Raw genomic sequence first — 24,612 nt, forward strand, 5'->3', positions numbered from 1 at the left:
CACTCTCTCTCTCTCTCTCACACACACACAAACACTCAGGAGACAAGCTGGGGTCAGGGAGGATGGGGGGATGGGGAGTACCAGGGATAGGGGAGGGCAGGGGGATGGAAAGAGAGACATGCCAGGCAGTGCTGAGCATGGTGGGGGATGGAGGGAGGACAGGGAGGGCTGTGTGCACCATCACATCCTGTTCAGACATGCTCATTTCAAACTTTGCAAGGGGTGGAGTGTTCAGACTAGTGTATCAATGGCTGTTCGGATTGTGGGAATGTCCAGCGAATCGAGGGATATCGATACATCGGAAATCAGGGTATGGGTGTTCACAGAATGTGTGACATCAAGTTTACATAAAAAAGGCTTTCATCATCTTCCTTCCCTTACAAAATAAATTACTGATGCTATGGTACAAAGGCTGCCTTTGGTGCTCTACTGCCTTACTCCCTGCCATCACTTGACCGTCCCACAAATACCACCTTACTGCCATTAAAGAAAAGTTAGTATTTTAACATGCCTATGACTTAGCTCTCTTCAATTTGTTTTTTCTTCTTATCTACCTTAATGGAATCAATTCATTCTCTCTTCTGTCTCTTGTCTCCTTATTTCTTTCTTCTTATGCTCCCTGATCATCATTTTCAGTTTTACATCTGTTTTCCACATAACCTGAGTCAGGCAGGTTCACCTAACAGCACTCCTCCAATTTGCTCAATTCTGTACCAGTTCTCCTGTAATACTGTACCTCCAGACCAAAGGTATACACACACCACCTTGACCCATATTGTCATTGGTCTACCTCTCTGCTGATGGCTTGTTATCTCTATTGTACAACCTCTACTGTGCTTCTACACCTCCTCATCCAACTCCCCTGGTGTATAGGCCATACAAAACTTACTATTCACTGTACTGGCCATGATTTAAATGCAGGCCCCCGTGCTCCACGTGTGAACATGTTATGCTTAAGCTAAAAAGAAGATCCCCGCATTGCCTAAACCCCAGTAAGCTACTCTTTTCTTCCCCTAGAATAATTTGGTGAATTTTGAGCACACACACACACACACACACACACACACACACACCATACAGATGCACAGACCTGTGGAATAGCCTGCACAAAGAGATTGTCCAGTCTAAAACCTTAAATGAGCTCAAGCAAAATTTGACTTATCGAGAAAAAGAGACAGAACCCCACAAGCGTGGCTCATTTCCTGTACATCACAACTAGATAAATACACACACACACACACACACACACATAGTAGCATGCACTGGAGGTCACCATTGGGAAGGTTGGGTGATGGAGCCTGCGGACCATCCCCATGACACGCAATGGCAAGGATGCTGCCACTTCAGATCTGAAATTCTTCCCATCTGAATCTTATTGCCAGGCAAGCCTCACCTCACATCCCACACTGCTGCCAATCAATGTAAAGGCCATATGCAACTTAATAAATGCAGTACTGTACTGGCCAATATTTGCATGAAGTTCCTTGAGCTCCTTGTGCATGCCCATTACACCCGAGCCAAACAAAAGATCCCCACATTGCCTACAGACCCCATCACACTCGTCCATCCCTTTGATACACTATCACAGTCTCCTACTTTCTAATTTCTTACTAAGGCCTTCCACTCCCTGCCATCTTCTCATTTCTTCTGAGGACATTCTATCACGCAGCTCTACTCCACATATTCACTGAATTATTCTCTTTTTTATTTAGTACAGGTACCAAACACCTCCAACCCCTTTCCTTCTGTGAAGAATGAGAACAATGAGAACAAACAAGATCTCATGATGTATAACAATTCACTAAACGTTCTCCATCTATGACGCACCCTTGCAATGGAGCTCTGCTGAGCAGTACAGTGTACAGTATATGTACTGCAGCACAGTAGTAGAAACAAAACCAAAAGATTTGAAACAAAAATCTTGTTGATGTTCATCTCCATCTGATCAAGCTATGTTAAAGCCAGTAAATGTGCACACAGCAGAATAATTTTGTTTTTAGATAATTAGATTTTTCTCCCAAACAGACGAGAAACATATCCAGGGAGACTGTCTTATCTCAAAACTTAAGAATTCTGAAAGCACAGAGGTTTAAAAGCATGGGATTACACAGTGCTGACAGGTATTGTTTTTTCTATTACTAATAAGTGGAGAAGGTATTCATATAGGTACAATCGCCCAAAGAAGTGATGACTTGTTTTCTTTAAGTTTCGGACAAAACTCCCTGGGTCTGGCAACGTTCACTTAGGAGACAGAAACAATCTTTGCCTGCCCTGCATGCATTATGTATGGTGTAAAAAAAAAAACTAATCTCGCAAAAATATTAGTTAAGTTTAGCCTTTCTTTCTTTTTTTTATTTTTTTATTAATCAATAATTAAATAAAGTGACTTCTGGCACATTTTCATGACCCATGCCAGCAGTGTTACCAATTAAGAGATTTTCCCTCTCTATTTAGAGGTTTTAAGAGCAATCTAGCTGGTAAAAAATTAAATATTTACATTTATAGTGGTAGGTGAGGGCGCTCACCATCCACGCACTCAGTGTAGTGCTGCTTTGGGTGTCAGCCCTTTCCTCTCTTCTATCTTTCCTCTTCAGTCTTTCTTTCCTTCATTCTTCTGCCTATGGATGACTTTACACTCCCTCCTCTGTCTTTCTTTCCTCGTCCTTCTGCCTATGGGTGACTCTAGACTGGGTGAAGAGGCAAATGGTTTCCTGTACACCAGGAAACCATTTACTATACTGGATGGTAACCATAAAACCAAATTATGAAGCCTGGTGGTTCACTGGGTAATTAAGATGCACCAATCAGATTGAGCCTGGGTAGATTTATATCCAAGGGGTGGTTGGAGTTTATTGCAGACATAAATGCCACTCAGGGATGAGTGAGGCTGGCCACTCTCATCTTGAACGACAGGACCAACTTGCCTAGCCCCTGGTTCTTGTGCTCCTCATGGGACAACACAGGATTGGATGATGGATGGATGGATGGATGGATGGATGGATCTGGCATTTTTTTTTAAAGGTCTTCTCTATCTTATTTTTTGTTAATTTCCCCCAGTCTGGCTGATTTTTACCGTTTTTGAGACTAATTTAGCAGATTTCTATAATCTTTCCTTTGGCAAGACTGCACACCAGGCCTTCTGTCAGTCATTACCACACCATAGGTGGGGATGTATGTCTCAGCTTATGTCATGGTCTTTTTCCCCCTTTCTTTTTATACCACATTCCTTTTTGTCTAGTTCTCTTCATTGTCGCACTCTTGCTTTTGGCTATCACCATCTCCCACTTTAGTTCTTTCATGAAACTGTCGTACCGATACATATTTTATAACATGTTGGAATTTCATCGTGTCAAGGAAAATAACCGATTTTCCCCTTATAACTGCACTGGTTTCACTAACTTCACTCAATGCCGGCACTTCCTGATAACAACACAAGTGGTTAGCGATTGTTCTTGGGCACATGCATTAATTTGTCTTGGTCTTGTGTTGTGCTACGAAGGGCTCCATTTGGCAAATTTTCTATGTTTTACCTCTCTGCATCGCTTTTCTATCCGTTAACTGTCCTCTTGATGTTAAGCTGCCAGTATATCTGTCTTACTGGAATATTTGCTAAATATGGAGCAATAATCTGCTTGCACTGACAGGCTGTAGTTTCTTGTTGATGATCCATCTTGCTTACTGTGCTCACAGGTTTTCCCATGTAAATATCCTGCACAGAGAATTAAATGTGGATAATGATATATTTTTAGATGTTTATTCTCTGATTTGATGGCACTAGTGATTCCAACATTACCATTATCTGGGGGGTTTATTTTATGGGACTTTTTCCTTCAGTACTGCTGACTTAGGATAGAAAATAAGTATTATAAGAGTTTCTCTGCATTTTATCCCTGACACCACTGAGCAACAGGCTGTGCGTTTCACATTCTTTCGTATGGCTGAGCCTCAACTTTAGTACATTGTGGTTTGTTCTTCGGTAATCTGGATATACACGGTAAAAACACTGACCTATTGCTTTTTGGTGTTGATTACCTATATACTGCTCTTTCTGGTGTGCAGTAAAGGAAATACAACTTGGTCGTGGCAGCTGCCAGATACCACTTTCTGAGCGAAAGGTACTGGGAATCGGGTTATCACTTCTTTGGGCATTTTTTCACCCCAGGAGAGCATGAGCCTGGTCCTGAAGATGTTGAATTACAGGACTTTACTGTACCAAACAACTATAAACAATCACATGCTCCTACCTAACTCCAATTATGATACCAAACAACACTCAAACATCCAATTACCTTCACATACAGGGTATGCTTTGCTACCACTAAATAGACAGATACAGACAGATAGATAATGGATAGATTAAGATAGATAGCTATAATCTCCTATGCACTCAGCACATTTTTCCACACTATATGTAATTCATTTCATACTCCTGTCCTGTTCAACCTATTATCCAAATATAAGTGAATTCCAGTAACTATATACAGTAACTGCTTTGAGTAATCAGACCTGTAGCAGATATGTTCCAAATGATAGTCTGCTTGTGCAACCCTGGTTCCACTGAAGGTGTTTGTCTCCACAATATCTGCCCCAGCATCCAGGTATTCCTGAAAACATGGTTTTGCACACATTATATTAAATTTACAAGCAACATGAAATTACGGCTACTACAATAAACAAAAATTAATTTACATTTCCTCAAAACATCCCTTTAAAAAAAAAAAGCAACATTAAAAAAAATAACTTTTTTTTCAACCTTAGAATGTGAATCTGCAGACACCCTAAAGGAAGGGGCTTTCAGACATGTCTTTTTAAATGATAACAGGAGAAATCATCTCAAATCAAAGAGCTGAGGGAAGCGTGCATTGCTTTTTGTTCATAGTTCAAATGCCTCGTGAAACATGGTGACCATTCCCCTGGATCATCAATGTCTTGTCCCCACATTCAGAGCAAGCACATTCTTATTCTTCAGGGTGTGTCAGCGGTCCATTCTTGCACAGTTTGGCAGTACCTGTCAAGATTTGTTGTGAGTGAAGACATACTCAGTGCAATGTGGGGATGAAGAGACAGCAAAGCCACAGTAGCTTGGGCATTAGCTTGGCCCTACTCTGTACAGCTAACCTGAGATACGGGTACAACCTGAGTTAATGAGTACCCAACATGCATGAAAGAGAGTCAGAATAAGAAGGACCTGGCTTTTGAGCACACAGAAAGAAACACAGGTTTACCATCTCTGAGGTGAGCTGACTACATCAGGACTAGTGTCAAAGTATACTGAAATGGTGAGCTCAGTGCTGCATCTATACTGGTGAGCTGTGCTTGAAGTGCATGCACCAAGTGTGAAATGCTGGTTGCAAGGGCACTGCAACAAGTATTCTGTGCATTCAAACACAAAGAAACTAACAGAGAATCTCGCATACCATGACCATATCATATAGGAGGCTAAATCTGGCGAGTAGATGGGGTCAGTGACCACAGCCATGTTGTTTCATGTAAAAACATGCCACCTAAATTAGGCAATGTGTGCCAGTCAATTGGTACACAGGGGAGTGGTTCATTCCATCTGTGTGGTGAGTTTTGACCCAAAACAACACTGCACTGACCCTTACTCCTATGCACTGGATTTAGCTCCTTGTGATTTCTTCCTGTTCCCTGACCCAAAAATGAGGATGAGGAAGCAGAGATCTGACATTGTTAAGAAAATACAGTACAGGAGCAATAAGTGTTAAAGTCAGTTCCAAAAAAGATTTCCAGAGGTGCTTCCAGCAATACAAAAGGCACTAGGATCACTTCACCAACTCTCAAGAGCTACTTTAATGATGATAGCAATGATTATCAATTTTTGTAACCCATCTATTCATATTCCTGTGTGTGTGTGTGTGTGTGTGTTTACCTATTTGTGATATACAGGAAATCAGCTATGCTTGTGGGGTCCTGTCTCCATGACTCAACCAGTCAAACTTTGCTTTAACCCCTAACCACCAGCTGACGTGTATAGCAGTCATGATTTTGGGTGTGGAGCAATGCTGGCTGACATGTATAGCTGCAAGCGTCTTCCCGCCACCTTTTTGAACTTAACTTATCCTTACTCATCAATGGAACCACCTGGAGATGTGGGGATACTTTCATTTGAAAGAGAAAGAGTTGATGATTCTTTTGTATCTTTACTTTTTTCTCTAGCTGTTATAGTTTGGCAGATATTAGAGTTTGAAGTAAGGGTATTTTTTTTCCATCACGGATATCCCCTATAGAGAGGGGCGTGCAACATCAGAAAACCCCCGGCGTGCAGGGGTTAACCTCATTTAAGTTTTTGGAGTGGATGATTTCTTTGTCCAGGCTACTCCAGAGGCCAATGCATCTGTATGGAAAACTGTATTTCTTGATATCCTTCAAGCAAATTGTCTTTTTCAGTTTCTTTGTGTATCCTCTTGTTGTTCTCCCATCCCATACAAACAGATCTTCTCTGTCAATTTTGTCTACTCCCATCATGGCCCTGAACACTACAATCATGTCACCTCTCTCTCTTCTTTCTTCTAAGGATGGCAGACCCAGCTTTTCTTATTTTTCCTTGCATGATAGATCTGTCAGGCTGGGGACCATCTTGGTTGCTGCTCTTTGTATTCTCTTGATCTTGTTTATATCTTTCTTTTTATGTGAGGGCCATACCATTGCTGCATTCTCCAACCTGAGGTGGATCATAGCCACTATCAATTTTTTCATCTCTTCATCCATGTACTGAAATGTCACTCTTATATTTGTCAAGAGCTTACATGTCTCTCTGACAACCCTGTTAATGTGTTATTCGGATGACAAATTATCCTGGACCAAAACTCCCAGGTCCTTCTCTTCTCTTGCTTTTGTGATTTGCTCCTCTCCCAGTGAGTAATTCAGTGATAGACTCTTAGTAATTTTACCCATTTTCAATATTTTGCATTTTTTGCATTGAATTTCATTTCCCTTACTCAACTCCAATCAGAAATCCTGTCTAGATCTTCCTGTAGCATTTTACAATCCTCTTCAACTTCTACTCTCCTCATGATCTCTGCATCATCTGCAAACAGACTTCCATAACTGTTCATTCCATGAACCATATCATTTATGTAAATCTGGAACATCACAGGGCATCAGCATCAAGCCCTGCAGGACTCCACTTGTTACTTCCCTCAACCCAACATCCTCTCCTTCATTACTATCCTCATCTGTCGGTCTCTCATGAAGTCTCTCATCCACTCCAAGTGGTTCCCCTTCAGTCCTCCTATGTGCTCCAATTTCTACATTAGCCGCTTATGCGGTGTGCTGTCAAAGGCTTCCTCCAGAACTAAGTACACACAATCCATCCGAATATCTCTCTCTTGTAGCATGTCTATCGCCCTTGAATAGAAGCTCAACAAAGTAAAGATACACAACATTCCATTTCTGATTCCAAACTGACTCTCTGCCAAAAATGTCCATCTCCTCCAGATATTTTATTCACCTGTCTTTCAAGATTATCTCAACAATTTTGCAACCATGCTAGTCAGGGACACAGGTCTATATTTCAGGGGTTCTTCTATATTCCCCCCTTTGTAAATTGGTACCACACTGGCCCTCTTCCATTCCCGGGGCACTTTCTCTTCATCCAGAGAACACACAATTAAATCGTGGATCTTATCCACCAGATGTTTCTGCATTCCTTTAGTATCCAATCAGATATCCCGTCAGGCCCTGGGGACTTCCTAACGTCTTGAGTTTCCAGTAGTTTGTACACTTCCTGCACTTCCACATTTATATCTTACAACACTGCATTTCTAGTCACTTCCTCCCTTCCACAAAATCACTTTCCTTGGTGAAAACCGATTGGAAACTTTTGTTCATTATTTCAGCTTGCATTACCGCATCTTCATAGACCTTTCCTTCTACTTTCAGCTTGCTGATTCCTTCCTTGTGTTTTAATCTGCCATTGACAAGCCAATAAAACAACTTAGGTTCCTCCTTATATTTGTCAATTATACCTCTTTCAAAGTTTCTTCCTCTCTATGTATCCTTGTATATTAATTTCTAGTTCTTTAGTATTCATGCTTTGTTCTCTTGTTACCTCTCTTTCTCCATCTGTTCCATACTGCATCCCTTTCCCTTTTTGTTGTTGCACACCTTCTGTTGAACCAATCCTTTTTCCAGTTCTCTTTCCCACTTACTCTTGGCACGTATTTTTCCACACCCGAATTGTAACAGCCTACAAAGACATCCCACTTCTTCTGCATCTCTTTTGTTTCTCTGAATTTTCTCCAATCTGCTTCTTCAAAAAATTTCCTCAATCCAATAAAGTTTGCTTTCCCAAAGTCATGTCTTCCATGCCTGTATAGCTAGCTCATCTCTTGGTGCCCCACTCCCCTCAATCATTTGGAACTTAGTCACTACATGATCACTTTTTCCTACAGGACACATATGTTAGAGATTCAATTACATCAGGTCTTTGGTTACCAGTATATCTAGCCTTGCTGGTGTGTCATCACCTTTAAATCTTGTCTCTTCTTTGACCCACTGGGTCATTACATTATTCACTGCTATATTTAACAGCATACTGCCCTACGAAGCTTCACTACCTACTGAGTCCCACTCCTCCCAGTTCACCTCCTTACAATTAAAGTTACCCATAAGGATTATGTTGTTGCTCTTCTCAGTCATTTTCTGTAGGTGTCTAACCATGTTTGACAGCATACTTTGGTATTCAGCCTCATTCCATGCTCTTGTCTTAGGGGGGAAATATGCTACTGTGGTCTCTTTTTGCCTTTCCCCCTGGTATAAGTATCATGTTTATCACCTCTGCCCTACCCTCTCCCAGTTCCACCATATTCACATTTATGCTGCTCTTCATTGCTATCATCACTCTTCCTCCCTGTGTGTGTGTGTGTGTGTGTGTGTGTGTGTGTGTGTGTGTGTGTGTGTGTGTGTGTGTGTGTGTACTTAATATAGTATACGAGTGTGTATATACAGTACATACAGCATATATATATATATATATATATATATATATATATATATATACTGTACAGTAAAAGTCCTCTAATCTGGCCGCCAATAATCTGAGGTGGTTTGGCCATGTGGAGAGGATGGAGGGTGAAAGACTGATGAAGAGAGTGTATGTGAGTGAGGTGGAGGGGGGAAGAGGGAGGGGGAGGCCGAGGATGAGATGGAGGGATGGGGTGGAGAGGTATATGAGAGAGGGGGGTGTGAGTTGGGAGCAGGGCAGTGAAATGGTGGGGGACAGGGCGACTTGGAGGCGATTTGTTTGTGGCCACCCCAAACGGGATTGAGGCGTCTGGCAATAGATAGATAGATAGACCAATACTCTGAATTTGTCAAGGCAAAACTTTTTAAAATTTTCTGGTCTTTTTTCAAAATTTTCTGGGCTTTATCTAAGGCCTTATCTGGCCTGGACTTACTTTTGGCCTTAGATGTACCTGCCTGCAACCATTCATCAACACTTCAATGCATATCCAGTCAGTAAAACAATAACCCATATCATTTTAAGTGATTATTTAATGATCATGAACACTTATTTCTGCCCAGGGGTGTCCCCTCCGTACCCCTACATACTCAGGGAAGACTGGAGGGAGAGAGAAAATGAGCTCCATCTGCCTCTACCCCAGCTCCCAACCGTCCCCCATACCCCTACCCCTCCCAACCCCCCACTCATTATTTGTAACTGGCAGTTACATCTCAAGCTAACCTCATACTTTACACTCTTAGCCACATTACTAATACACAAACAAAACACTAGGATATGCAAAAAGTATATAATATAACTATGAACATGCTGCAGCAAGAAATTAATGCATTATAACGTTGACAGTAAAACAAAAACGTTAACAACAGCCATCTCAGGCCTCGTACATTGGGTGCTTGCGTGCATGCATGTTTGTGCCCGCTTGTCTGGGTGTGTCTATGTCTGTGTTTTTTGGTGTGTGTGTGTGTGTGTGTGTGTGTGTGTGTGTGTGTGTGTGTGTGTGTGTGTGTGTGTGTGTGTGTGTGTGTGTGTGCACCGTTAACAACAGCCATCTCAGGCCTCGTACATTGGGTGCTTGCGTGCATGCATGTTTGTGCCCGCTTGTCTGGGTGTGTCTATGTCTGTGTTTTTTGTGTGTGTGTGTGTGTGTGTGTGTGTGTGTGTGTGTGTGTGTGTGTGTGTGTGTGTGTGTGTGTGTGTGTGTGTGTGTGTGTGTGTGTGTGTGCACCGTTAACAACAGCCATCTCAGGCCTCGTACATTGGGTGCTTGCGTGCGTGCATGTTTGTGCCCGCTTGTCTGGGTGTGTCTATGTCTGTGTTTTTGTGTGTGTGTGTGTGTGTGTGTGTGTGTGTGTGTGTGTGTGTGTGTGTGTGTGTGTGTGTGTGTGTGTGTGCACCGTTAACAACAGCCATCTCAGGCCTCGTACATTGGGTGCTTGCGTGCGTGCATGTTTGTGCCCACTTGTCTGGGTGTGTCTATGTCTGTGTTTTTTGGTGTGTGTGTGTCTGTGTTTTTTGGTGTGTGTGTGTGTGTGTGTGTGCACCGTTAACAACAGCCATCTCAGGCCTCGTACATTGGGTGCTTGCGTGCGTGCATGTTTGTGCCCGCTTGTCTGGGTGTGTCTATGTCTGTGTTTTTTTTGTGTGTGTGTGTGTGTGTGTGTGTGTGTGTGTGTGTGTGTGTGTGTGCACCGTTAACAACAGCCATCTCAGGCCTCGTACATTGGGTGCTTGCGTGCGTGCATGTTTGTGCCCGCTTGTCTGGGTGTGTCTATGTCTGTGTTTTTTGGTGTGTGTGTGTGTGTGTGTGTGTGTGTGTGTGTGTGTGTGTGTGTGTGTGTGTGCACCAAACACATGAGGCCTGAGGTGGCCGTTGTTAACGTTTTTGTTTTACTGTCAACGTCATAATGCTTTAACTTCTTGCTGCAGCATTATATTACGGTATATACTTTTAACACATCCTAGTGCTCTATGTTTGTATTAGTATTGGGACCAAGAATGTTAAGCATGAAATCTGCCTGAGATGTAACTGCTAGTTAAGAATGATGGGTGGGGTGGGCCATTGGGTAGGGGTATGGAGGAGGGTCAGGAACTCGGGTAGTGGCGAGTGGAGCTTGTTTCATCTCCTCCTCCACTCTTCCCTGGGTATACAAGGGTAGGAAGGGGACACCCCTGGGCAGATATTAGTGATGAGTGTACATATGTCTAATGTTTTCAGAGGTCCCTCCCAACAGTCAGAAAAAACAATAGTCCGAAAGACCCTTGGTCCCCTGCCATTCGGATTACAGGACTTTTACTGTGTAGAGAGAGAGAGAGAGAGAGAGAGGGAGAGAGATAGAGTCCTCCATATATGAAAGGGCTAGGGACCAAAAAAAACTTTTGTAATGCGAAATTTCGTATATCGGAACGATTTTCCCCAATGAAATATACATAGAAAGGGGGGGCCTAAAGCTCGCCCAATCTCTGAGACTCCCTGCCCCTCCTCTTAGCGTCTTATTATTTCCAATTTCCTCTCAAAAGTGAGAGTATGATGCTGTTTCTTCCTTGCAGCTGGTTCCATGGATGCTGGAGATGATGCAGGGCACTTGGGAGGCATGGTGAAAATACAAAAAAGTGAAGAACAGCGAAAAACGGCGTAACATACAGCAAAGCTGAGAGGAAAGGACGGTGACTCGACTGAGAAGCACGCGAAAATGTGTTTACCAAAGAGGGGTTAGTTCGTTTTCTCGCCGCAAGCAAGCGCGGCGCTGTGCAGTGCGCCCATTTTGAATTTTTCGTATTTCCTCTCGTATCGTTTTTCGTACCATCGAGACAGAGGCTTTTCATATTGTCAAATTTGTCCTACATTCATCTCTTTCATACCATCGACACTGCGGGATTAGGGTGTCGGGCGATAGATAGATAGAGATAGAGTTTTCGAATACCGAGGACTCACTGTATGTATGTATGTATATATACAGTAAACTCGAACCGAACACGTTCTCGCCGAACGCGCTCGCAATTATACACGGTTAGTGCTGGGATACGTATAAGACAACGTAAGATTAAAGAACCATTACGAAAACTATAAATTTACGTAAGAGAGGCCTTTGAAAGGTCAAATCCTCGAACATCAGCTCAGCACACACGGTTTGTTTTGATCACGTGATGTGATTCGCTGTACTGCTTTTCCTCAGTGCTGTATTTGTAAGTTAAATAATTACAGTACTGTTCTGGTAAGTTTATGTGCAAGTTAAAGTATTATTAAATAACGTTCAAGCAAGAAATAAAGGGATGGGGTGGAGAGGTACATGAGAGAGGGGGGTGTGAGTTGGGAGCAGGGCAGTGAAATGGCGGGGGACAGGGCGACTTGGAGGCGATTTGTTTGTGGCCACCCCAAACGGGATTGAGGCGTCTGGCAATAGATAGACAGATAGATAACCAGTTTTCTGATAGGCGTCAGAATATTACCTTTTTTTTCATTCATTCATTGCCATGTATCCCACACGGGGTGGCCAAGGGCTTAGAGTTAATTGTTTTACAGGGAGGGGCACTAATCCTCCACCAACCCCACTTGACACGTAGGGATGCCAACAGCATCTGGTGTTCCCAGGCGGTCACCCATCCAAGTACTAACCAGACCCAACATTGCTTAACTTCGCTGATCGGACGGGAAGCGGTGTACTCAACGTGGTAATTACCTTTTTTATTTGTGTTAAATATTTGCTGTACTGCTCCTCCACAGTGCTGTAATTGTAAGTTAAATATTTACTATTCTGGTATGCACTTGTAAGTTAAAGCACTTAAAGAAAGTCTATCTATCTATCTATTCCCAGACGCCTCAATCCCGTTTGGGGTGGCCACAAACAAATCGCCTCCACGTCGCCCTGTCCCCCGCCATTTCACTGCCCTGCTCCCAACTCACACCCCCCTCTCTCATATACCTCTCCATTCCATCCCTCCATCTCATCCTCAGCCTCCCCCTCCCTCTTCCCCCCTCCACCTCACTCACATACACTCTCTTCGTCAGTCTCTCACCCTCCATCCTCTCCAAAACGCCAAACCACCTCAGTGTGTTCCTCATAACGCTTCCTATCACATTCACACCACAACGTTCCTTTATATCCTCATTCGTCAGCCTGTCTCTCCATGTGACTCCACAGGCTCCTCTTAAATAACTCATTTCCACTGCTCTCACTCCTGACTTGTGTCCTTCCAACAACGTCCAAGCTTCACTTCCATACGTTAGAGTTGGTATCACAATACTGTCATGTAGTAACTTTTTCACTTCCATGCTCACTTCCCTGTTTCTTATCACTGCTTTCAAGGAACCAGCAACCTTTCATCCCTGCTGTACCCCTTTCAAGCACTTCACCCTCCAAACCTCCATCCTTACTCATCACACTACCCAAGTACTTAAACCTACTCACATTTTCCAATTCCTCACCATCCAACCTCGCTGTACATTCACCGACTTTACCTCTCTCAAAGACCATTACTTTACTCTTCCCTACATTCACCTTTAGATTCCGTTTCTTACACACTCTCCTCCACCAAGCCTTGCAGCTCCCCTTCGTCTTCACTCAACAATACAGTATCATCTGCAAACAACAGTACAGGGAGTTTCCAAACACTATCCTCTCTCACCAGGGCCACTCCAACATCCACTACCCTACCTTGTACCTCTTTTATTACCCCATCCATGTACAGATTGAACAACCATGGAGACATGACACATCCCTGTTTCAACCCAACCTTCAAGGAGAAAAATTCACTTAGTTCACCATCCACACGCACTGCAGCCTTAGCACCATCATACATACTCTTCACAGCATTCAACAGCTTCCCATCTACTCCATATAATAGTATGTAGTGCTGCTTGCAAATAATGGACATGAGCTTGGCAGACTGGTGAAGAGTTTTGTGGATGTTTGGGAGTGTCGTGTGGTGGTCACTGAGAGAGGTGACTCTTACTGTGATGTTTCAGTGTAAGGAATTGATGAGAGAATTTAAATATCTGGATGTGGTGAAGGAAAAGAGAGGCAAATGTGTAAAAGAAGTGGACAGTAGAATGGCACAGGGAAGGACAGTGACTAGTACTATGAAGACTTTAATAAGAAGCAGAGGTCTGAGTGGTGATTGCCAGTCTTGCATGAAGGAGTTTTAGTGCCTTCTCTAACATACAAGTGATGTGGTAAGAAAATGAAAAACCAAGTATAAGAGCAGAGGAGATGGGACTGCTGAGGAGTGTGTGTGGAGTGAGGAGAGTGGATATCACTGAAAGCAGTAATAAACAATAGGAAGGTCAGCATGGAAGATTAAAAGGAAAAAAAAAAATATCATGATAGTACTGTGATATCCACTCTAACATATGGGAGTGAAGCTTGAATCCTGTTGGAAGGGCAAGTAAAGAGAGAGAGAGAGAGCTGTGAAAATGGGTTAAGTGAAGGGAGCATGCAGAGTTACACGGAGAGACAGATATACAAATGAGGATGTAAAGAAGCACTGTGGTACTGATGTGGATGTAACTGAATTTACGAGAAATACTCTAAACTGGTTTGACCATGGTGATGGGATGGTGAATGAGACTGAACAGAAGAGTGTATGTAAGTGAGGTGGAGGAAACGAGGAAGACAGCAAAACTAAGAAGGAGATGGACGGATGGAGTGAGAGATGTATGACAGAGGAGATGTGAAATGACATGAAGGCAATCAAATGGTAGAGGAGAAAGCATAACTAAGAATGAGATGGACGGATGGAGTGAGAAAATATAAGAGAGGTGTGAACTGACATGAAGGCAATCAAACGGTAGAGAAGAGATCAAAACTAAGAGTGAGATGGACGGCTGGAGTGAGAGATGTATGAGGGAGGAGGTGTGAACCGACATGAAGGCAATCAAATGGTAGAGGAAAGAGCAACATGGGGGTGATTTGTTTGTGCCCACACCCTTAGGGAATTAAGGCATCTGAAAATAGACAGGCAAATGAAATGTATGGAGCAAGGAAGTGTGTAGACACCAGAGTTTAGGTGAGTGTGCTTAGATGGTATAGTTGTGTGGAGAGAATGGATGTGAAGTGGTGAAAATGGTATTCATTCACAGGTGGAAGGAAGCATGCTAGATCAAGAAGGACAGATACAGTATATGACAGAGATAATATAGTTGCTGAGACAAGGAAACTGACCAGATGCTGAGCTGATTGGATGAATTTTGTGCAGAGGTGTCTATGAGCAACGTTCAGCATCCCCTTTTAACTTGACAGCTGTTGGACTGACTGTCAGAGAAGTGAGTGTGAAGTTATTTTTTTTTATTTTTTTTTTTTTAATAGTCTGTCTATGACCAAGGTTTGGCATCCACTTTTAACTCGACAGTTGATGGACTAACTTTGTCTGATAAATGTGTATGAAGCTGAGCCCTTTTTCTTATTTTTTTTTATTATTAACATCATTTAACCTATCGGGTGGACCATCTTTTAACCTATCGGGTGGAGCTAGGAATCCAGGGACTTAAACAGTGAACGAATGAGAGTGTGACCCATTCAACTACACAAGCTTTGCTTAGTATCTCATTCTATCAGATTCTTTCTGGCTCTCTGGATGCTACTTCACCCCATTTCATGTTGGAAAAGGAGGTCTGGATAATGATGATGCAATATGCTTCTGTAACACAGACAACCTTTCAACATAACCCCACCATACGATTGCTAGGAATACCCAGCTGAAGAAGCCAGTCTCCTGCAGTCCTCTGGGCTCATGTCCATATTAGTCTGAGGGCACAATAACAAGAAAAAGCAAAATCAGCTATTAACAGTGTCTCCAAAAGGAGAGACAAGTGTTAATAAAAAAAAAAAAAAAAAAAAAAAAAAAAAGTACTTTTCTGAAGAAAAAAGGGGAAAAGCACAACACATCTAAGCCATAAGTAATAAGCATTTATATAAGACAAAAGCAGGTGATGCAACATACCATAAGATAAGCATCTACATGAGACAATGGGATGGGTGATGCAAGACAGCATCAGATAAGCATCTATATGAGACACAATGCAGCAGGTGATGCAAGACAGCATCAGATAAGCATCTATATGAGACACAATGCAGCAGGTGATGCAAGACAGCATCAGATAAGCATCTACATGAGACAATGGGATGGGTGATGCAAGACAGCATAGATAAGCATCTATATGAGACACAATGCAGCAGGTGATGCAAGACAGCATCAGATAAGCATCTATATGAGACAATGGGATGGGTGATGCAAGACAGCATCAGATAAGCATCTACATGAGACAATGGGATGGGTGATGCAAGACAGCATCAGATAAGCATCTATATGAGACACAATGCAGCAGGTGATGCAAGACAGCATCAGATAAGCATCTACATGAGACAATGGGATGGGTGATGCAAGACAGCATCAGATAAGCATCTATATGAGACACAATGCAGCAGGTGATGCAAGACAGCATCAGATAAGCATCTATATGAGACAATGGGATGGGTGATGCAAGACAGCATCAGATAAGCATCTACATGAGACAATGGGATGGGTGATGCAAGACAGCATCAGATAAGCATCTATATGAGACACAATGCAGCAGGTGATGCAAGACAGCATCAGATAAGCATCTACATGAGACAATGGGATGGGTGATGCAAGACAGCATCAGATAAGCATCTATATGAGACACAATGCAGCAGGTGATGCAAGACAGCATCAGATAAGCATCTATATGAGACACAATGCAGCAGGTGATGCAAGACAGCATCAGATAAGCATCTATATGAGACACAATGCAGCAGGTGATGCAAGACAGCATCAGATAAGCATCTACATGAGACAATGGGATGGGTGATGCAAGACAGCATCAGATAAGCATCTACATGAGACAATGGGATGGGTGATGCAAGACAGCATCAGATAAGCATCTATATGAGACACAATGCAGCAGGTGATGCAAGACAGCATCAGATAAGCATCTACATGAGACAATGGGATGGGTGATGCAAGACAGCATCAGATAAGCATCTATATGAGACACAATGCAACAGGTGATGCAAGACAGCATCAGATAAGCATCTATATGAGACACAATGCAGCAGGTGATGCAAGACAGCATCAGATAAGCATCTACATGAGACAATGGGATGGGTGATGCAAGACAGCATCAGATAAGCATCTATATGAGACACAATGCAGCAGGTGATGCAAGACAGCATCAGATAAGCATCTACATGAGACAATGGGATGGGTGATGCAAGACAGCATCAGATATGCATCAATATGAGACACAATGCAGCAGGTGATGCAAGACAGCATCAGATAAGCATCTATATGAGACACAATGCAGCAGGTGATGCAAGACAGCATCAGATAAGCATCTACATGAGACAATGGGATGGGTGATGCAAGACAGCATCAGATAAGCATCTATATGAGACACAATGCAGCAGGTGATGCAAGACAGCATCAGATAAGCATCTACATGAGACAATGGGATGGGTGATGCAAGACAGCATCAGATAAGCATCTATATGAGACACAATGCAGCAGGTGATGCAAGACACAGCATATGTTTAGCTTACATCAGATGAAAGAATGGTGCTGTGCAGATCACCTGAGGCTCAGTGGTGAATGTCATATGAGTTTTTTTTTTTTTTTAAATACAAAGTCTGCCTTTCTGTTCATCTCTGGGATGGTATCATGTGACTGCTACATCAGTGGCATTGTAGGCCACCCTCTGCCTCAGCTAATGATGAGACTGCAATGTTCTCCTCTACCCTACGGTGCTTAGCAATGTCTATAAATGGCTTACAAGTCTGCTTCCTACAAGGTGCCATCAGAGGTGGGCAAACAGTACTTTTATCCCGTTAACTGCTCATGGCGGTTTTTTGGAGGTGTCCGTGGTGTGCAGACATAGGGATAAAAATGAAATTTCCCAAAGGCCAAAGTCTGTCTTAGGAATTGAGAGAACACATGCCAAAGTATATAGTGACGAAATATTAGCTCAATATTTACCTTGGTAAAGCCATGGATGAACATCGAAGTGTCTGATTCCCCACTGGAATGTATGGTGTTTTCTTCTTCAGTTTCGGTTTTGGTTTTGAAGGCTCAAACATGCTTGCATGGGTCGGCTTTGGTCACCATGGCACTATATTCGAAATTCACCTGAGCAGCCAGGGCTGTATTGAACAGTCACACTCAAAACAGCCCAGGCTGTATAGAGCAGCTAACGGGTTAAAGTACCGGAAGTAGTGATAGTGGTACCGGTAAAAAACAGTAACAGCAGTAGCGACAGCATTACAACTCTTGAAAAGTACTCGCAGTATCGATATTGGTACTTCCTTGTAGTACTTTTTTAAATTAAATATTTGAGTCTTCCCTCCACCAAACCCATACAAAAATCTTAGTACCAGAATGGTTGGGGCTTAAAGGTTTAAATAAAAACTTTTTCAAAGTATTACATTTTGTATTAAAAAAAACTTGTCACTCACTAGTCCATCACTTTCCACATTTTCCTGGTAACAACCTTTGTACTTCTGTATTACTATTTATTTCCCATATAAAATACAAGCATTTTGAAGTGGCTCAACGGGTTAGAGCGCTCCGCTCTGACCAGAGGGTCGGAGGATCGAATCCACCCATGAGTCATTGGTAGACATCAGGAAGGGCATCCAGTCATAAAATGCTACACGCTCCAATCCAAAAAGTCCTCTACCCAGGGGCAACGCCTTAGCCCTTTGGGGATACCTGGCGTAAAACCAAGTTATTATTTTTATTACTATTATTTGAAGTGATCATCATTCAGTCCTGCTCGTTTTGGTTTATGGACGTCTTTTCCCATCAAGAACAGCTGTTCTACTGCAGCATTGGTGAGGATCAGCATGTTGAACCTAACAAATAAATCCAACAATAGTACAATACACACGTGACACATGCATGCACACACAGCCACACAGAGACAGACATACAAACACAGACATAAACACAAACACATACAAGTACTGTATATACATACACATACAGTACATATATACAGACAGACACTCATACAAACAGATATATACAAGTGCACACACACACACACACACACACACACACACACACACAGACATACAAACACAGCCATTACTCCTAACCTTGAGTAGTTTCAGGAATTTTGTCTGTCCTGTCTCCTAGGGTCTTTCTTTAAATTTTAAATAATGAAAGTTAGTAGACTACCAAAAATGTAAAGATTTGTTGACTATAGTATACATGAATGTTTGTGGTTTATTCAGTAACAGCTGTTTTGGTACTTTACATTAAACATGGCCGAAAATGTAAACAGTCAGGGAATAGAATTTCAAGGATTTGATGCTAATACTAATGTCATGGACCTGGTGAAAACATTAATTATGAGGATTAGTGAACTCGAAAAGAAAGTAGAGAATCTAGTGATAAAGGATGTGTCAGTAAATACGGAAACCACCACACAGAGTCTGATCCAGTCCAGTGAAACAGCCAATGAAGAGATTAGGAATTTGAAGCGGGAAAATGTTGAACTGAGGAGGAAACTAGAAGAGAGTACTAATAAAACGGAGAAGGTGAGTAATGTATTAGAAGAACACAAGGCAAAGTGGGCACACGTAGAAGAAGAACAGAAAGAAGTGGTCAGCTTAAGAGAGATCATCCAGGAAGAAAGGGAAATGAACAAGAAAGAAATGGAAGAAAATGTAGTGAAAATACTGAAGAAAAAAGAGAAAATAGTGAGAGAAACTGTAGAAAGGAACAGATGTGTGGTAGTATTTGGAAACAGGGAAGAGGAAGAAAAGGTTAGGTTCGTAAGACTCGAGAGAGACACAAACATGGTGAGAGGAATATTAGGCAAGATTGACGCCGAAGGAGACAAGTGGGTAAGAGAAATTGAGGAAGTAAGGAGGATAGGGCCTTATAAGAAAGGGGAAACAAGACCAATGAGAGTCAAGTTTACATCAGAAAGTGTAATAAATGAGATACTTAAAGTGACCTGGAAATTAAGCAAAGAGGCGGGGATGGAAAATATTATAATAAGAAGAGATCTGAATGAAGAAGAAAGAGAAGTTTTAAAATCATTAAAGGAAGAAGTAAAGGAAAAAAATGATAAGAGGACAGAGGAAGAACGTAATACTTTTTTTTGGAGAGTATTGGATATGAAAGTAAGGAAATGGTATTTAAGGAAATAGAAGTGAAGGAAACTAAGGGGGATGGTTGTGAAAGATCAGAAGTTGAAGAAGTGGTACGGACAGAGAGTAGGAGAGAAGAGGGTATTAATAATGTCAAAAATAATTTGAAGGTGATATATACTAATGTTGATGGTTTCATATCGACAAGGATCGAAATTAATGATTTCTTGAGAGAACATGAACCTGATGTCATGTGCTTTGTAGAGACCAAATTAAGAGAAGATATTGATGTTCATTTGGGAGATGGTAAATACAAACTGTGGAGAAAAGACAGAAAAGAAAAAAAGGGAGGAGGAGTGATGATAGCAGTGAAGAACAACATAAATGTACTGTAGATACTGTGGAAATGGGAGAAGGCAGGGCTGAAGTGATATATATGAAATTAGAAACTGGAGAGAATGTTAAGAGAGATATGGCGGTAGTGTATGTTCCCCCAAAGACGAGAGCATGGAAGGATGACGAATACCATGAGATGTTGTCAGATATGGCTAGCTACTTGCAAAAAATAATTGAGAAAAGCAATAATATAATTTTGGTGGGTGACTTTAATTGTAAAGAGGTGAACTGGGAGGAATGGAACTCGGGAGGCAGCGAGGATTCGTGGGGCACTATGTTATTAAATATAATAATGAATAATGTGATGATGCAATGGGTCAAAGAAAAGACACGGATTCGAGGTGAGGACACACCAGCAAGGTTAGATTTACTGTTCACCAAAGAACCCGATGTAATAGAATCATTGGAATATCTCTGTCCTTTGGGAAAAAGTGATCACGTGGTCATTGAGTTCCAGATGTTAATAGGAAACGTCAAGCCAAGAGACGAGCTTCATAGACAGGGAAGATACAACTTTGGCAAAGCAAATTTTACAGGATTGAGAAACTTTTTTGAAAATGCGGATTGGAGAAAATTCAGAGAAACAAGAGAGATACAGAGGAAGTGGGATATCTTTCTAGACCTCTATAATTTGGGAGTGGAAAAATTTGTACCAAGAGTAAGAGGGAAAGAAAACAGGAAAAAGGAGTGGTTTAATAGACGGTGTATGATAGCAAAAAAAGAGAGAGATAAGGCGTGGAACAATTGGAGAAAGAGAGGTAACGACAGAACAAAGGAAGAATATAAAAGAACAAGAAATGAATACACAAGAATACGTAGAGAAGAAGAAAGGAATTTTGAAAAAGGTATAATTGACAAATGCAAGGATGAACCCAAACTGTTTTATAGATTTGTTAATGGCAAACTGAAACAAAAGGAAGGAATCACCAAGCTGAAAGTAGAAGGAGAGGTCTTTAAGGATGCGGCAATGCAAGCAGAAATAATGAACAAACGTTTCCAGTCAGTTTTCACTAAAGAAAAGGAGCTTGTGGAAGGGGAGGGAGTGATTAGAAATGTTCCGGCGATGAAAGATATAAAAGTGGAGGTACAGGAAGTGTATAAATTACTGGAAACTCAAGATGTAAGGAAAGCCCCAGGACCTGATGGAATTTCTAATTGGGTACTGAAGGAATGCAGAGAACAACTGGCAGATAAAATTCACAGCTTAATTGTATGCTCACTGGAAGAGGGGAAAGTGCCAAAAGAATGGAAGAGGGCAAATGTGGTACCAATTTACAAGGGAGGAAACAGGGAAGAACCCCTGAATTATAGACCAGTGTCTCTAACCAGCATGGTCGCAAAATTGTGTGAGAGAATCCTGAAAGACAGATGGATAAAATGTCTGGAAGAGATGGACATTTTGGCTGAATGTCAGTTTGGATTCAGAAGTGGAAGGTCATGTGTTTCAAACTTGTTGAGCTTTTACTCAAGAGCGATTGATGTGGTACAGGAGAGAGATGGTTGGGTGGATTGTGTGTACTTAGACTTAGAGAAGGCCTTTGACAAGGTACCTCATAAGAGACTAATGTGGAAATTAGAATATATAGGAGGACTAAAGGGGAAACTTCTGGAATGGATGAGAGACTTTGAGAGACAGACAAATGAGGACAGTAATAAAGGAAACAATGTCTGGATGGAGGGAAGTAACAAGTGGAGTCCCTCAAGGCTCAGTGTTGGCGCCAGTAATGTTCCTGATTTACGTAAATGATATGGTAGATGGAGTGAACAGTTATGCAAGTCTGTTTGCTGATGATGTAAAGATCTTGAGGAAGACAGAGGTTGAGGAGGATTGTAAAATACTGCAGGAGGATTTGGATAGGATACACAATTGGAGCCGGACGTGGGAAATGAAATTTAATGTAAAGAAATGTAAAATATTGGAAATGGGTAAAGTACCAGGAGACCATCACTGAATTATTTGTTGGGTAATGAATTAATCACAAAAAGGAGAGAAGAGAAAGATTTGGGAGTGCTGGTCCAAGATAGTTTGTCACCAGAAAAGCACATTAACAAGATAGTTGGAGAGACTTATAAGCTCTTGACTAACATAAGAGTAGCATTTCATTATATGGATGAGGAAATGATGAAAAAATTGATAGTGGCCATGATCCGCCCCAGGTTAGAATATGCAGCGGTAGTGTGGTCCCCACACAAAAAGAAAGATATAAACAAGATTGAGAGAATACAAAGAACAGCAAACAAGATGGTCCCCAGTCTGACAGACCTGTCATACAGAGAGAGGCTGGAAAAACTGGATTTGCCTTCCTTAGAGGAAAGGAGAAAGAGGGGAGACATGATTGCAGTGTTCAGGACCATGGTGGGAGTAGATAAAATTGACAAAGAAGATCTGTTTGTATGGGATAAGAGAGCAACAAGAGGACATGGAATGAAATTGAAAAAGTCAAGCTGCTTGAAGGATATCAAGAAATACAGATTTCCTTACAGAAGTATAGACTTATGGAATAGCCTGGACAAAGAGATCGTCCAGTCTAAAAACTTAAACGAGTTTAAAGTTAAATTCGACTTATTGAGAAACAGCGACGGAAACCCACGAGCATAGTACATTCCATGTATATCACAATTAGGTACATACTTAAATATTTGGAACGACTTAGACAAAGAGGTGGTGCATGAGAAAAACATTCATGTGTGTAAAGGTAGACTTGATAAATGTGGATATGGAGACAGGACAACACGGGCATTGCTCAATTCCTGTATACTACAAATAGGTAAATACAAATAGGTAAATACACACACACACACACACACACACACACACACACATGCACACAAAAATGTATGGATAAAAAGATGCCTAACACAAGAGGAACTGGAATTTCTGAAAGAGAAAAGGGAGGAAGCAAAAACAAAAAATGAGGGAAGATCAGAAGAGGAGAAGAAGAAATTTTTTTACAAAGTAATAGGATTGCAGGTACGAAAGTGGTACACAAACAGGATGGAATAAAAAGGAGGAAGGTAGTAGAACCATGTCATGACAAGTATATAAACAAGATGATAAAGTTGATGTACTCAAATGTGGATGGAATGGTATCTAAATTATTAGAGATGAATGATTATGTCAGAGAAAATGAACCACAAATAATACGCCTAACTGAAACAAAATTAACACCAAGGATATCCAATGACATACTAAACTCAGAGGAATACAATATATGGAGAAGAGACAGAAATTTAAAAAAAGGAAGAGGAATTATAATATTAACTAAGAAAAATCTAAAAGTCAATGAAATAAAACTAGATATACCATCACAAGTAGAACTGATTGCAGTAGAGATCAACACAGCTGAAGGTAAAGTAATTGTAGCCAATTTGTACATGCCACCCAGATCAAACACATGGGAAAGAGACGAATATGAGGACCTGGCAGAGAGTACAATTCAGAGTTTAAGATCATTACTACATAAAATAGAAGAGAAATCAGAAAGAATTATACTAACTGGGGATTTCAATACAAACATAAATTGGAATACTCTAGATATAATTAGCCAAGAAAGCTGTTGGGACCAAAAGCTCCTGGATCTCGAACAAGAGTTCTTCCTAACGCAACATGTGAGAGAAACCACCAGAAAAAGAGGACTTGATGTACCTTCAGTGCTAGATCTAATATTTACTAGGCATGAAAATGATATTGACAGTTTAATATATCACCCTCCATTCGGTGGAAAGATGAGGTGAAATGAGCTGTGGAACAAAAGAAGAAGGCATATAGTGAATGGTTAGCGGGTAGAGGTAGGGGAGAACATGAGAGAGAGAAGAGAGAGGTATATGTGAGCAGGAGAAGGGAGGTTAAGAGACTGGTGAAGGAGAGTAAAAAGAAAGTGGATGAGGAGTTTGGGAGGAATCTGAGTGTGAAATGGAGGGAGAGTAAGAAATTGTTTTGGAAGGAGGTAAAGAAAGTAAGGCAGTGTGAAAGGGGAAATAGTAGGGGAGTGAAAGATAGGAATAATAGATTGTTGGTGGAGAAGAGAGAGAAACTGAGGAGATGGAAGGAGCACTTTGAGGATTTGTTGAATGTGGAGAGTGAGAGCAGTGCGAGTATAAGTGGTTGGGGAATGGCTG

At 41.6% G+C, this 24,612-nt stretch overlaps 1 protein-coding gene and 1 pseudogene across 2 annotated transcripts in view; both read right to left on the reverse strand.

Annotated features, from left to right (window-relative positions):
- Nucleotides 1–24,612, reverse strand: part of LOC145412627 (methionine synthase-like) — a 419,211-nt gene that overhangs the window by 356,482 nt on the left and 38,117 nt on the right. For both annotated transcript variants that reach the window (XM_080282544.1, XM_080282543.1), the window contains exon 3: nucleotides 4,507–4,604. In XM_080282544.1, the coding sequence (XP_080138670.1) occupies nucleotides 4,507–4,604 (98 nt within the window). The remainder of the gene's footprint in view (nucleotides 1–4,506; nucleotides 4,605–24,612) is intronic.
- On the reverse strand, nucleotides 12,551–12,670 carry LOC145412671 (5S ribosomal RNA; annotated as a pseudogene).

This window comes from Coenobita brevimanus, chromosome 93 (assembly GCF_032717465.1).
Source record: "Coenobita brevimanus isolate Jiangsu-jjx chromosome 93, ASM3271746v2, whole genome shotgun sequence".
Lineage (NCBI taxonomy): Eukaryota > Metazoa > Arthropoda > Malacostraca > Decapoda > Coenobitidae > Coenobita > Coenobita brevimanus.